Genomic DNA, 14,352 nt, shown 5'->3' on the forward strand with positions numbered 1-14,352 from the left:
TTTCTTTGACTGCTCATTCTTGTTTAGTGTCTATATCCACCCACCAGAAGGTGAGTTCCTGAAAACAGTGCCTGGGTGAGTCTTCTTCATACTCCCAGAGGCCGGTCAAATCCTTTACAAATATTAGGCATTCAACAAACATCTAGAGAAAGAAAATGAACCCAGCTATAGCTTTACCTAGACCGCCGTTCAGAAGCCAGCACTCATCTGTTCAGTAAATACTGCTGACAGACAGATTGCACAACGTAGTGCAAATAAAGGATGTGGAATTGCAGGCTTGGCCCCTGTCCTTCTAGAAGATGTTTTGCTGAGAAGGATATTCCAGGCCCTCTCACCCACCTCACTGCCAGCACTCAGTGTTTGCAGGGCAGCTTGTTGAGGAGCTCCAGGCAGCAACGCAAGTTTCACAATCTGTTTGCATCACAGTGGAGCTGAGGAGCTGGACTGTGAATTCTCTCAGCCCCAGGCTTCTTTGATTTGGCATAAAAACCAAAACTCCTGCCTTTCAGTCCCTTTAGGCTTTCTCCCGGGACTGCAGGCATCCAAGGAGCCCTCAAACTACTCTTCCCTTGAATGGATTCCAGAGCGGTCGACGCAGGGCAACCCAGCACCCTCACCTTCATCAGTAGCTCCCTGCTGGTCAGATAGTTATTATGGTCTGAGAAGATATCTGAAAGTTCTTCAAACATCAGCATTCGGTCCCTACAAAAAAGGGATGGAGAAAATATTAATCAATGAAGATTAGGAAAAGCCCAAGACCTCGTGCCCAGCTGTCCTCAGTACCTCTGGCTACAGAGGGGAGGGGTGCACTGAGCTGAGGCTCAGTGGGCTACGTGAGCACAGACGAAGCCAAAGACCTTTTCCATGCAGGGTGGCTTTTTTCTTTTTACAAGGTAGACATGCTCACCTGTTTAAAGGTAGACATAGATATTTTCTAACCATGCATGTTATAATCATAAAAAAAGGATTGTTAAATTGGGGTATTAAGTTGTCCAACGGGGTAAGTTGTTCTCTTCGGCAAGTTAAAAAATAATTTTCTCTTAGCAACACACCCACAGCCCTACAGGACCTGAGAACTCTTCTTGGCCAATCCCTTCCGTTGAGAGATGAAGATGCCAGGGTCAGGGATTTGCCTAAGCTTCTATTACTAACTGCTGAGAGCTGCAGTATAGAACCTAAATTTCCTGAACCACAGGCCAGTGCTCTTACTCTCAGAGTCAGAGTAGATGGTGGAATCAGGACAGGCTCTAGAGGCAGAGGGGGTGGGTTCCCAGCCCAACTCTGCCGCTCACTCCCTAAGTCACCTTAGACAAGTTGCTCAACTTTCGTGAGCTTCGGTTTTCTTATCTGCACAGTGGAAACGCTGACAGCCCCCTGGTGGGATGGCCACGAAGGTGGCCAGGACCACACACCACACTTGCAAAGCGCCCTCTCCTCCCCTGCCGCTCCCTAGTACACCGCGTCTCCATGGGCCTCAAGATTTTCTCTACATCCCTCCAGGGTTACTGAGAGGGTGATTCTTTCTTTTTTTTTTTTTTTAAGAACTTTTATTGAGATATAATTGACATACAATAAACTGCATATATTTAAAGTGTACAATTTGATATTTTTTTTCTTATTAGTAATGTATATGTGGCCATCCCGAGAGGATGACTCTGAAGACAAAGAATCAACACAGGCAATGTCATTACAGATGCAACACATTCATTACCGGGAGAAAGCCATTACTAAGAATTTATGTTTTATAATGAGTGTGATATGACTCTTAGAATAAAGAAAACCATTAAAACTACTTATATTTTGGAAAAAAATCATTAAGGACTTAATTACATGTGGGCCTAAATAAAGAGAAATGTACATGTCTTCTCTGCTTACTGAAAGTTATTAGCGTCGAGGGTTATGAGGAAAGTAACAACCAAACGAAATATCTTAACCCTGTTCCTTGAATTTAGCAATAGAAACTATGTAAAGCTGACATGCAAATGGCTTCTCTCGGGAACTGTGACACTTCTCCAGCATCCCTGCTAAAACGTGAACCCACCAACCAAGGAAGACACAAACCAGACGCCCATGTTGTACAGAACAGGGCTTTGACGTTTGTTTTGTGGTGTTTCTTAAATACAAAAAGCCAGCTTGAAGAATGAACCTTCTCATATGGTCACCAACAAGATTAAGAAACAAGTCCACTAATTTTTTTACTTGTACTTTAGCCTCAGATTTTCTGTGGAAGCAATCTTTGGCTGGCTAAGTGACTTTCCATAGTGTTCTACTTATCAAACACCAAGGAAAGACAGGATTCCCTTTCACTGCCACCAGAGAAGGGTGCAATGGGGCAGGGCTTCATTTTAGCCCCTGACCATCCCACTGTTCCTGACCCCATAGCTGGGTAGCAGAGGCAAGGGGAAGGAGTGGGGCTGGGGTGCTGAGGATGGGATTCCACATACATCTGATTTTCCCATCATATTTCTTATTACATGGGCCTATCATCTAATGATTTTAAATGATCCATATCTTTCATAAAACTCCTGTGCAGCAGAAAATCAATCAACTAATCTATCACACACAGACTCGTCTTGATCATTCAAACTAATGAAGAGGAGAAAGAACCCAAGAAAAGAGTGTTAATCAAGAAAACTGCACTGGACTTTGAAAAGATCTGCCACTTTTTCTCCTGATAGATAACAGAACACGGAGCTCTGGAGTCCAAGTGGCTGAGGAGACTGTAGCTCTGTAACACCAGGCAGTAAGATCTCCCGCTTCTGGACTCATCAAAGAATTATAAAATAAATAATGTGACTTCCCCTAAGCAGACTTTCCCCTGATGTGAGCTTATCAGGAGCTTAAACACTCCAGCACTCCCTTTTCAGCATAAATCTATGAAACTCTGGTTTACCAATCTGGGTCTCTGTTGAGTTTGGACAGTGTCAGCCCCTTAAGGCTTCATCAGCTCTGAGTGAGTGGATGAAACTGAGTACCTAGACCTTTTGCTCTAAGGACAGAACCCACCAAACCCACAAGGCAGGCCTGCCTGGGAAGCCAGCTGGCCTCTCTCCCGACTGGAACTGACGCTGCCTCATACAGTACAGGTTGTGCTGCGTACAGTATAGGTTATAAACAGTTCACGCACGCTCCCCTGTTATGGCCTGACTTCTTGATTAGTGGCAACCGAGGGAGACTTGTTGAAAGCAGCTGGCCTACTCTGTAGCCCTAGCCCCTAAATCTGTACTCATGGGGGACCAGAACTGCCTCCTCATTTACCCTTCCCTCCTTTGCAAAAAGCCCTCTGGTCTAGAGTTCCGTGAAGCTCTGGACATGGGGACGAGAGCAATAGTGAAACAATAAGAACACTCAACTGTTCGTTGTTCCAAAGGTTACAGCAGGAAATAAGAAAAACACAATATAGAACATGGGCAGTTAATCATTTTTAGTCAGGTACCTAGGAAGGAATACTAAGAGGTTTTTAACATCACTAAGATAGCTTTTAACAGGCAGAAGCCGAAACGAACTAAATGAAATCTTGTCGAATGGCAAGAACTAATGTCCTATCTGCACCCAGTATCCCTCACAGCTTGGGAACAGCTTCGAGCTTTGGAATGTGGCTGAAAAATAACCAGAAGTAATGGCAAACTGCTACAACTTCATCACTCCACAACCTTATCCCTCAAAGCCCAGATAATATGCACATCCTTAAAATCATCCCCAAAGCCAATCATCTTGGCTTTGGCACCCTTTGAGAATGAGTTTGATTTCTGCAGCAGCCCTGCCTCAAAACTCATTAGTGATGATGTGTAAAATGCACCCCGCCTGGAACACACAGAGGCTTTCAAAGATGTTTCTCTAGTTACATAATATGAGCTTTGAAAGTGAGGACCCACACCATTTATGCAGCAACTAATCAGTGCAGCCAAAGAAAGTAGAGCAGACACTTGGGAACTTACTTTGGGACGGCAGCCCAAGTCTTTTTTAAGCGATAGATGGAATTGGACTGCAGTGCTGAAACGATGGCTCTCAAGGAGGAGAAATTCTTCAGGATTCTACATTCCTGTATGGAGAGTGATTCAAACATACAAGGCATTTAAATATCAATAATACAGTGAGTTGGTGGTTTCCTGTTTTAGAGGTATCACAGCTGCTATGAATTCTTACCACTAAATAGGCAGCTGTGTAAATACTGAACATCAAAAAGCAGCTCCTTACTCCCACCCCAGTCACCGAAACACTTTATAGATCTTGGCACTGAATGCTTGTTTTTCTCCCTTTAATATATTTTTTGCGTTGTTGTTACAGTTTTATAGTTTCCAGCTTTCCCAGTAAAAACACAAACGGAGGTGAGTCTACAGAGCTGTGCTAGAGAAAGCAAACTTTCTTCTGCAGAAAGCACACACATGCCCTAAAAAGACACATGAAAGATGACTGTATCCTTTAGACCCACAAAATGAACCGGGCAGCAGCCACTTTGAGGTCTAATGCTATCAAACATCTCATGACCAACCCTTGTCCGGAGAGGGGTATGTAACTTGGCAATAAAAATTCACCACAAGTTGAACTTTGGCTTTTATGTTCTTAGCCAAGAGGGAATATTTTTATACACGTTCATTTGGTTTCAAATTGGCTTGTGTCGCAATTACAAACATTCAGAAACACCTTGGTACTTACAATGTTTCCAAAATAACTCGGGCTTTTAAAATAAAATTCATTTTGGCAGTATTTTAAAACAAAATAAAAAGAGAACAGGAAACATTCTGGATGTCATTTTCTGGGGAAGGAGAAAGGCTCCCTGATTCTGAAACTTCAGCTACCATTCAGAGTCTGTAGCATCAGCAGGCAGCGACCTTGGAGTCAAAGTCCTGCTGAATGAATGGCAGGGACAGCAAAGCTGTCAGGGAGAGGGTCCCGTTCATGGCCAGAATAGGGAAGGTGGCAGCCTGGGGAGAGTGGACCGTGCCTTATGCCCAAAGAGATGCTTCATGTGTGGGCATGGGGGAGTGTGATACACCCACTGCTGACTATCGAGTACACTGTGTGAGCATGGGCTTGGCTTCATGCAGAACATCTGGGGCAAGAGGCCCCAGAGTGGTTGGGCATAAACGCACATTGCTTAAAAGATCACTTCACGAAGTCACGCTAGTCTTGACTGTGAAGGAAAAATGGAATTCTCTAACTTAGCACACCCGAATCTGGCTACTTAAAATTGCTATGCCAAACAAACAAACCCCCCCCACATTTTCTTAGAGTAAATGCTAAAGTTCTTTACAAACGTCATGCCCACTCTTTATAAATGTCTCAATGCTTTCCCTTTATTTAAAAAGAAAGAGAGAGAGCGAGCGAGGGGAGGAGAGAGAGAGAGGAGGAGAGAGAGAGAGAGAGCACGTGCTCTGAATTACAGTCAGACTGGAAACCAAGCCCATGAGAGCACGGTTCAACAAAGGTTCAGAATCCAAAAGTTATGTTCTAAAAATCAGGAAACTTGCAATAAATAAAGGAACTCAGGCCCAGAAATTTCATGCAAATTGTAATAAACATATGGAACACATTATTCAGAAAGAGCCTTAAGCTAAGGGTTTAAAGGAGTACAAGAGGCATCTGGCCCTGTTTCTAGAAAAAGAGTGATCTTTGGGGAGATGTGATGCAAAAGCAAAAATGTAGCAGTAAGGCCAGTTCGTGAAAATACAGTCATAATAGGTCAGAAATATTTTCTGTGTGTAAAATTATCATTTTTTCAAACACTCTCTCAACAGAAAATGACTGTGATTAATGCAGGAAAAGTATAATAAATCTTGGCTTATTATTTTATTAAGTTGCCTACACAATTTCAAGGGACACAGCATGCTCAATACAGGGAAACTGCATCACCAAGAATTAAGGACCCTTTTAAGCATGTGCTATGGGATTTGGAATATACCTCAAATTATACCACTTGTCTTTCTTATTTTTTTTTAATTTTATTTATTTATTTATTATTTTGGGGGGGGGGTACACCAAGTTCAATCATCTGTTTTTATACACATATCCCCGTGTCCCCATATGTGTCTTTCTTACTGTCACATAAACACACAATTGATATGTATTTTGGACCAAAGTCATTGAGTCACCCTGTCACATATACAGAGGCCATATGCTTCCTGTAAGATTTCCTAAGCAGTTGAATGGATTGAAAGTAGATAGACTATTTTCCTTTGAGACATGTAGATGACTGTAAATGATATGGCATTTGTGGCCAAAACAATATGTCTTCTTATCAGTCTAAGAAGACAGAGAAATTCCATGCTCTGTCACACTCTATCAGAACTTCTTCTGTAGCTCTTACTTGTTGATAAACAAGCTCCATTCAGAATAGGCAAAGTCTAACTTGCATAAGATATTCTTTTGTTTCTTCCAATAGTATCTTTCCATGTACTAAAAAGTCTGTGGTATCAGACCACCTACAGATTCAAAATAAAGCAAATTCTCTGGCACAATTATGGCTTTGCTATTTAGTCAAAGACCACAAAAGGGAATGTGGCAAAAAAAAAAAAAAAGAGAGAGAAGATGTGAAAGTTTAAGCATTATGCCCACAGACAGGGGCTTAATGAGAAAAATATATAATGGGGGTAGAAAACAAAATGTGTTTTGGTTAGGGTTGATCCATGTAGCCCAGAGCATATTTACATAAATATGTGAATGTATATATTTATATAATTATTTGTCAAAATTGTTGTTAATTACATAGCTTTTGCTGATGTAATTTCTTCTGCCTAAAAAAACAAATCTTTCCCAATCTTCAAATACCCAAATCCCCCAAACCCCATCAATTTTTCAAAGCTAAAATCAAATGTCATCCTATCCATGAAACCTTCCTGGATCACACCAGTCAAAAGTGATTTCTCCCTCCTCTACTTTTGCAGTACTTATATCATCTGGCCCTACTCCTCTTCAGCCCAGGGTGAGGTAATTCCAGTATATGTTAGCTTCCTTGTTGGACTATAGGCTCCTGTAGGATCAGATTAACTGTGTTTAGCCTATCTACATCCCCAAAGTACATAAAATTGTAGCTCAGGAACATTTAGGGGCTCATGAAATATTTGGTAACTGACTGTTATTCACCTTTCCTCAATGAAATAAGATGCTGATAAATGAAGGTCATGGAAGCAGTTGATCCAAGAGACTGGACTGATGCCCAGCAGAATGTAATTCAGGTCCAGAAATAGACTCTGCCCCTCCCACTTCAGATATAAGGTTCTCAGGAAAGCCCTCGATTAATGTGGAATCTATATGTTTCAGTCTTTTAGAAAAGAGATTCGAGATCCTGAGAAGGTATCGGCCCTTCAAGTCTGCAGAAGACAGAACGCTTCCAGCTACTGGAAGGGTGCAGGGTAATCCTTCTGCATTGAAGACCAGTCCATCTGACACTGAGGCCACCAGTTTATATTTATTGAACGAGGAGCAGAACCAACACTCAGTCTGAAAAAGCAGACATTCTGTCTTACCCTGAAGAAGCAGCAGTATGGGGGCCCAGGAGCAGAAAGAAGTGAGCAAGGGACCAACTTTTTAAAAGAGAAAAAAATAAACTCCCACGGTAAGAAAGGCAACTTTTTTTCTTACTTTGGTAGGACAACAATAAGGACGACAAAAACCCAACGGACCCTCACACATGGTCTTTTGATTGCCTTTCAAGCGAATGGAAAAATCTGAGTGATGGCGCAGTCTCCTGCATCTACTAAACCCACAGAATATTTTTTAAGAGACAGTTACGTGCGCAATGTTAATCCACTTCTCGATGATTCTGGCTCTCTGCTGAGTTCTGAGTTCTTTGCCCCCCAGGATGGTGCTGACGACACATTTGGTGAGGGTATTAAACTGAGAGATGGTAGCGCGGATCGTAGGAGCCAGGTGCTTGTTTTCCTTCTTATCCCTTTGAGACCAAATGCAGCCCAGGCAGTGGTGAGGCACTACTTTCTTGAACAGTTGCTAGAACAAAAGAGGAATTAATTGACTTTAAGGACAACAGACATTTCACATGGCAGAGCATGTCATCTGTACGTTGGCACGCACAACTCTGTGAATGGACAAATAACCCTTTTTTACCTGATTCGCCTCATGGTGTACATTTCAATAGACAAAAGGCAATAATTAACTTATTAACTGGTCAGAAAAGCCCACGTGCTCTTTCTAAATCTGCTCAACTGAACAAATGGAATACAAGGACCAAAAGAAAAATTTAAATGACCGAAAACATTTTGACTTTTCTGTCTCAAAAGGAAAGCCAGGTAAAAATCTGTACTACTAGTCAAAAAGAAGTGGTTAAGATTATTTTGACCTCGAAATCACATCCATGGTATGTTCTGGACACTCACGATCATGGACGGTGTATAATGCACATGGATGACCACCTGCAAAGGGATTCACAGAAGTACAGTACATGTGACACTCATCAACGTCACTATTTCCCATTATTTAAAATGAAGAAAGTAAGAAACATACAAAAGGAAAAATTATTCAGTGTCACACAGTAAAAGGAAGAAAAAGGGTTTAAAGCCTGGTTTCCAGATCTTTGTCTAAAAGTCATGGCCAATGAAGTTTTCCATCTTTCTCTTCTGTTATCAGTTTGTGAAACAACAACAGATTTGTTGAACAAACCTGATTCTCATTTGTATAACAATTCAGTACAAGATGTGCAAGTGTTTGTGTAAAAGAGAGAACACCAGGATTTACTTCATATAGACTATCTGATTAACTTCTGAGAGTTTATTTGCATGCTAACTAGATGGAAACTGATTGCCACTTTCTATGCTGCTTCCTTCAAAGTGGTAAGTGTGGAAGAGCTAGAACCATTGTGATAACTGATAATGGCCCTTTTTTCTTTAACCAGCTAACATTGAGCTATGAAATGTGACCATCAAACCCAAATATGTTCAGCTAACAAAAATATTCAAACTTCAAAAGACCAGGAAGCATGTGGAAATGAGCTGCCAGATATAGTCACATGTGGATTCAGTGAATTTATTTTATCCTAACTTATACTTTGACCCCTTTACAATCCTCCAAATAAACAGTTCGGATCTTGAAATATTTATGAGTCTAAAGGGAGAGAAATACCCATGGAACAGGATAGATTTTGTTTCCCTAGGATTAGAATTCTTATTTCCCTTTGGGTATTGAGCGCCAAGTAAAAAGCACCTTCACCCAGAATTGTAAGAAGAGCTTAAGCCTGAATTATTCAGAGGATGGATTCAAATCACATCTTCACTCTGCATTTACAGGCACGGCCTCTCTCAGGGATTTGAAAAGACTTAAATCACGTGACCCCACTGCCTTTCCTGGGGCCACCAGTACTGTCACGCCCCATGTTTTAAGCAGAAGCACATCAGAGGCACAAAGAGAAGGCGTACTGCATCCATGTAGGTCAGCTGCTCGGCCACAAGATCTTCCGAGAAGCACGTGAACTCTGCAGACCCGCCGCCCTCCAGTTCCTCTTCCTCTTCCAGGCTGAAGGAGACGGTGTTGGGAAACCCATCTGTTCACAGGTGGAAAAAAATTAGTAATTTGGTGTCACTGTATAGGACCTTGTTTACAGAGTCAAACTGGACTTTTTTAATTTGGGGCTGATCCTCTAGAAAACCCACAGGGAGAGAACAGCAGGCACAATAAACCTGAGCGAAGTGGAGGTCTTCCCGGGCTCTGCTTGCTCCCAGATGCTTTGTTAAGTTCAGAGGCCACATGCGGTCACTTGGACAAACCACTGGTTCCTCAGCCAAGGACAGAGCCAGGTTAAGTAAAGTCTAGGGGAGCAAAGCTGGGCTATATTCAGGGGGTCACCCTCATTTTGGGGCTCCCTCAAACCCTCTGATCAGCTCAAGCACTAATCCAGCTATTTCCTAAACCTCAACTGTGCAATTCTTAATTATGGGGCCACTTATCGTCAGAAGCCTGGAAGGGATGGGCGTGAAGGCAGGCCAAGCTCTGGGGAGTAGAACAGGCCATTTTGGTGTCAGAAATGCTGGGGAAGTCCTCAGAGTTCTCAGGAAGTCCTTAGAATCCTCAAAATGTTAGGATCAGCTTTCAGCTTCCACCTAAAATTAAGTATGCATGAAGCAGTAGCATAGCCTTAAACTGAATTCACCTGAGCCTAATTAGAGATAAGACCATCCATTAGCAAATTAATAGGGCATAGACTGAAGAAGCAGGGGAAAAAATTACTACCTAGGACTCCAAATCAAAAGCCTAAGTGCTCAGCACTTGGAACAGGACCTCCAGTCTCCACTGTGAAAGATGGTGGAACTGGAAGAAGTTTACCTTGAATCCCCAGCCTCTCTTCCCTGGAAACCTTCCCCAGTTCCTGGGTTGTTCCCCAACCTCATCCCCCTACACACTCCTTGCTCTCCTGTCTGTCAAATCTGTTCTCAAGAAGAAAAATCTAGTTGCATTCAGTTATATCTTAGCAGACATTTAAATTAGGGTGTTACTACTCCCCCAGAATGTCTACATTGTAAGCCTTGGCAGAATAAAAGGTTTTTAGGCATCTTGGATCAAGTTGGGGTGGCCTTTTCTTAGTTTCTAGGGAAAGGGGCGCTGAGTGGACCCTATATCACTTCCCCTGCCAGAGCACCACATGGGTATCTGCCAACTTTGGTGACAGGTATGTGATTCAAGGCTGCCCGCCTCACCCTGGCATTGAAGGTATTGATGTGAACGGGGTTGGTTACAATGGGGGAAGGAAGGAGGGGATCTCTGCCTGCCTCTGGAGTCTGAGACACAAATAAGCATGAGCTAAAGAAAGCTAAAACCCCATGATTTCACCATGTTTCCTCCACACAATTCTGGTCCTCTCTCACTGGGTGGAGGAATAAGACATCTGAAATCCCAAAGGTTCAGGATGGGCCTCTCAACCCTCTTGTTAACCACTGTACATAAATCTGTGGCTCTGCAATGCAGAGGCTGGTCCGCTTCAGCCAAGGAGTATCTGTGCTAAGGTTTAGTCTTATTCATCCAACATTCAGAGCAGCCGGATATGTGCCCCGAGTCAATACTGCTGTATCTGAAGATTATGTGGTCCTTTCTCTCCAGCGTCTAGTCCATGCTTTTGCTGTTTCCGCTTTTGACTCTTCTCCAGAGGTAAGTACGTAAAAACTTGAAGCAAAATTTCACTTTTGGAAAACATGTAGGAGAGCTTGTTTGCTTTTGCCAGCATGAAACTGGGTAAAATAAGCACATGGGAACCAAGCTCCTAAAACTCTTTTTCAGTAATGATTCCTGTACTTAACAGAGAGTTTAGAGAGCTTTTAATTAAAAATTTTCAAATACAGAAAAAATCCATTCCTGGGATTGCCTAAAAGCCTTTGGAAAGTCAGGCAATCTCGCTCTCCCCTGCCTCGGCCTATCAAATGAGCTGGCCTTCCAGTCCCGGTTGGAAACAATGAACCACTGGTCCCACCGGTTCCCCAATTAGGCCGGGAGCCAGGGGCAGCCCCTGTGGGGAGAGTTGGGCTCTCATGGCGTATCCACTCCAGCACGAAGATAGGAGGGGAGGCCCTGAAGGGAGTGGAGGTCCAGCAGCTGGAGGAGTGCCCCTGGCATTCAAACATTCCCAGCAGATGAAGTCATCTGAGATACCGAGTACTTGGCAGTCAGCTTCTAATGATGCAATTGCATTTTCCCCTCTCTGGTCCTCCATACATAAAAAATTCAACAGGTCCTGTTTGGAATTTAAGGTTATTTTCTTTGGCGCTGATGCAGCTTCCCTTATCGGTGTTGAGGAACCATTTCCTTTCCCTCACTGAGGAAATCAGGCGTCACTTCAGGGAAATGCCTGTCAGAAGCTCCAAGTGGGTCAGCTGCCATGGCAACCATCACCCGGCAGCCAGTGAGGGGATAAAACGTCACGCTGAAAGACTGTCCTAGCCGCTTTCTGACTTTCTTCAAAGCCTGATAGTTCCAAGCAGCCCATGACCTGCAGTGGTGGCCCTTCCTCTGTCCTTGAAAATAGGCGGTCAATTCCTCAGATAGGAAAAAACAGCCAAAGAAACTTCCTTTGGATGAGGCCATCAGAGATGTGAAATGACAGCAGTCTGCTCTGGCAGGGGACACATGACAGGGATGCTTTCCAGCTGAAGGAGGAACATCTTTCAGGAGCTTTTCAAGATTTTTAAGCTTTTGTGAGGGCAGGAGCAGGACTGGACTTAGTTCCTCACCTGCTGAATGGGGGTGGTTGTTTGTGATGGGTTTCCATTTGATAGAAGGAGGAACAAATTAGGCAGAAGATGAAGAGCAAATTCAAGTTCAGCACAGTATGTGATGACAAAGAAAGGTAAAAGATAAGATCGTCAAGGAGATAGTCCTCTTTATGATATTAAAAGAAACCCTGAGAAATCACTTCACTTCTGAGCCACGGTTTCCTCATCTATAAAATGAGGAAGTCAGACTAGGTGGTCTTGAAAATCCCCTTCTTGGTTCTAAAACTCTACAGGTTCTATAATTCGTACTTCAGTAACCTTGAGAATTTTACAACAGCCACCAATGCCCCAGCAGCTTGTCCTGGGGGAAACCAAGCTCTGCTATTCAACAAGTATAGGCAGAACACCTCCTCATCGCGGAGGTTTGCAGGACCAGAATCTAGCTTCCTCCCTGAAATCAAACAAGTACTCACTGTCAGTTTCTACTTCTTGCTTGTGAAACAGCTCAAGAAGATTCTGTGCTCTTCTCTCTGGGTCAGAGCCTGGCATCATCTGCTTGAGATAATTCAGCAGTTTCTGTAAGCAAGGGAAGTGGGGGGGCTCTCGGAAGTCCTCTGCACATTGGTCAAGCCAGGCCCGCAGGATGGAGGCGATTGCACTGAGAAAGAGAAACAGAAAGTCACTGCACCTATCTGGCTCTGGAAACTCAAAACCAGCCCTGGACACCAGAGCTTGTCCCGGCCATGCCTCAGGAAAACCTGGGCAGGTGATCAACGGATAGTTCACCTAAAAGTTCCTGGCAACGCCAGTGAAGTTATTTAAAGCATCTGAAAACTGCCTGACTACCTTTTATTTTAAGTAGTGGTTGGGGAGTTGGGGAAAGACTGGTAAGTTAAAGGAAAAAAAAAGAAAAAGAACAGGGCCGTAAACATTGGAAAAACCCATACAGGGCAAAAAAAGACACGTACAGAAGATTTAGTGAGTCCTGAAGCAACTTCAAAGTAATCTGTATACAACAACATTATAAGTTTCCAATTCTGGATTCACTCAAGTCAGAGACCACAAAATCTACTGTGCTAGCATTTTAGGAAATAACTGACAGGTGGCCAGAAATCTGATGAAAGGAAGGGCCTAGATTTAGGAAAGATAATGTGTAAGTTTAATTTGACAAAGATCACCAGGGTTTCAGCATAGCACCAAAAATGTCCTCACAAAATCATTCTTTCACTTTTCAAATTACCAGAGGACAATGTGTTTCCAGTAGGAGAAACAGGATGAGTAGAGAAGTTAGGTTTTGAAAGGTAAAGGAGAAAAACTTGATAAGCAAAGCCATTCATTGTGAAGGTACTTCCTTTGATGGCTCAGCTGAGCCCACCTTGGGTGAAACAAAGACCAGGGCACAAAAAGAGGCAGGGTCATTGTGGGGGCACAGTTCCCTCCAGACATGATACTAATTACACGAGCTTGTTCTCTTTAAAGTAGCGACAGGCCCTCACTCAATGGAAGAGACAAACAGCAGACTGACAAAAAGGACAACTTTTGAGTGTGATTCTTCTGCGCTTCACATTCCAAGAAGACTTACAGCTGCTCGTGAGTTGGGTACATGCTGGCGTGGGTCCCATGCACACGGTACTTTGCCTCCCTAATGACCAGCCCTCCCCAGGAACAAGGCGCATCACTGATGATGGCTGGAGAAGATGACAGGGACTGCAAATTAATGAATGCATATTTTATGGACAGAGACGTGACCCTTTGTTTTAGTGAAAGACCTAATTAAAATTGTTCAACTAAAAAAAAATTTTAGCAAATTTTAAAATTATCATCTAGGGGACTTCCATGGTGGTCCAGTGGTTAAGAACCGCCTTCCAATGCAGGGGACGCGGGTTTGATCTCTGGTCAGGGAACTAAGATCCCACATGCTGCGGGACAACAAAGCCCATGAGCCACAACTACTGAGCCCTCACACTCTGCAGCCCACGTGCCACAACTAGAGAGAAGCCCATGTGCTGCAACTAAGACTCAACGCAGCCCCCCAAAAATAATATAAATAATCATCTAATTGTACTTCAAATTGTTTACTTAGTTAACAAACTGCAAAGAAACTAAAAGATATTACGATCCGTATATATGAAACCACAGGCTGGGCTTTCACAGGTGTATCTAAATTTCACAGGTCTCAGTTTCATAGCAGAGACCTAGACTA

At 43.1% G+C, this 14,352-nt stretch overlaps 1 protein-coding gene across 3 annotated transcripts in view; it reads right to left on the reverse strand.

The window, feature by feature from the left end:
- Positions 1–14,352, reverse strand: part of RGL1 (ral guanine nucleotide dissociation stimulator like 1) — a 161,954-nt gene that overhangs the window by 33,392 nt on the left and 114,210 nt on the right. For all 3 annotated transcript variants that reach the window (XM_057729176.1, XM_057729175.1, XM_057729177.1), the window contains exons 5-9: positions 12,623–12,807; positions 9,369–9,493; positions 7,732–7,947; positions 3,939–4,042; positions 618–702 (exon numbers count right to left, since the gene is read on the reverse strand). In XM_057729176.1, the coding sequence (XP_057585159.1) occupies positions 618–702; positions 3,939–4,042; positions 7,732–7,947; positions 9,369–9,493; positions 12,623–12,807 (715 nt within the window). The remainder of the gene's footprint in view (positions 1–617; positions 703–3,938; positions 4,043–7,731; positions 7,948–9,368; positions 9,494–12,622; positions 12,808–14,352) is intronic.

Source organism: Hippopotamus amphibius, chromosome 3 (assembly GCF_030028045.1).
Source record: "Hippopotamus amphibius kiboko isolate mHipAmp2 chromosome 3, mHipAmp2.hap2, whole genome shotgun sequence".
Taxonomy (NCBI): Eukaryota; Metazoa; Chordata; class Mammalia; order Artiodactyla; family Hippopotamidae; genus Hippopotamus; species Hippopotamus amphibius.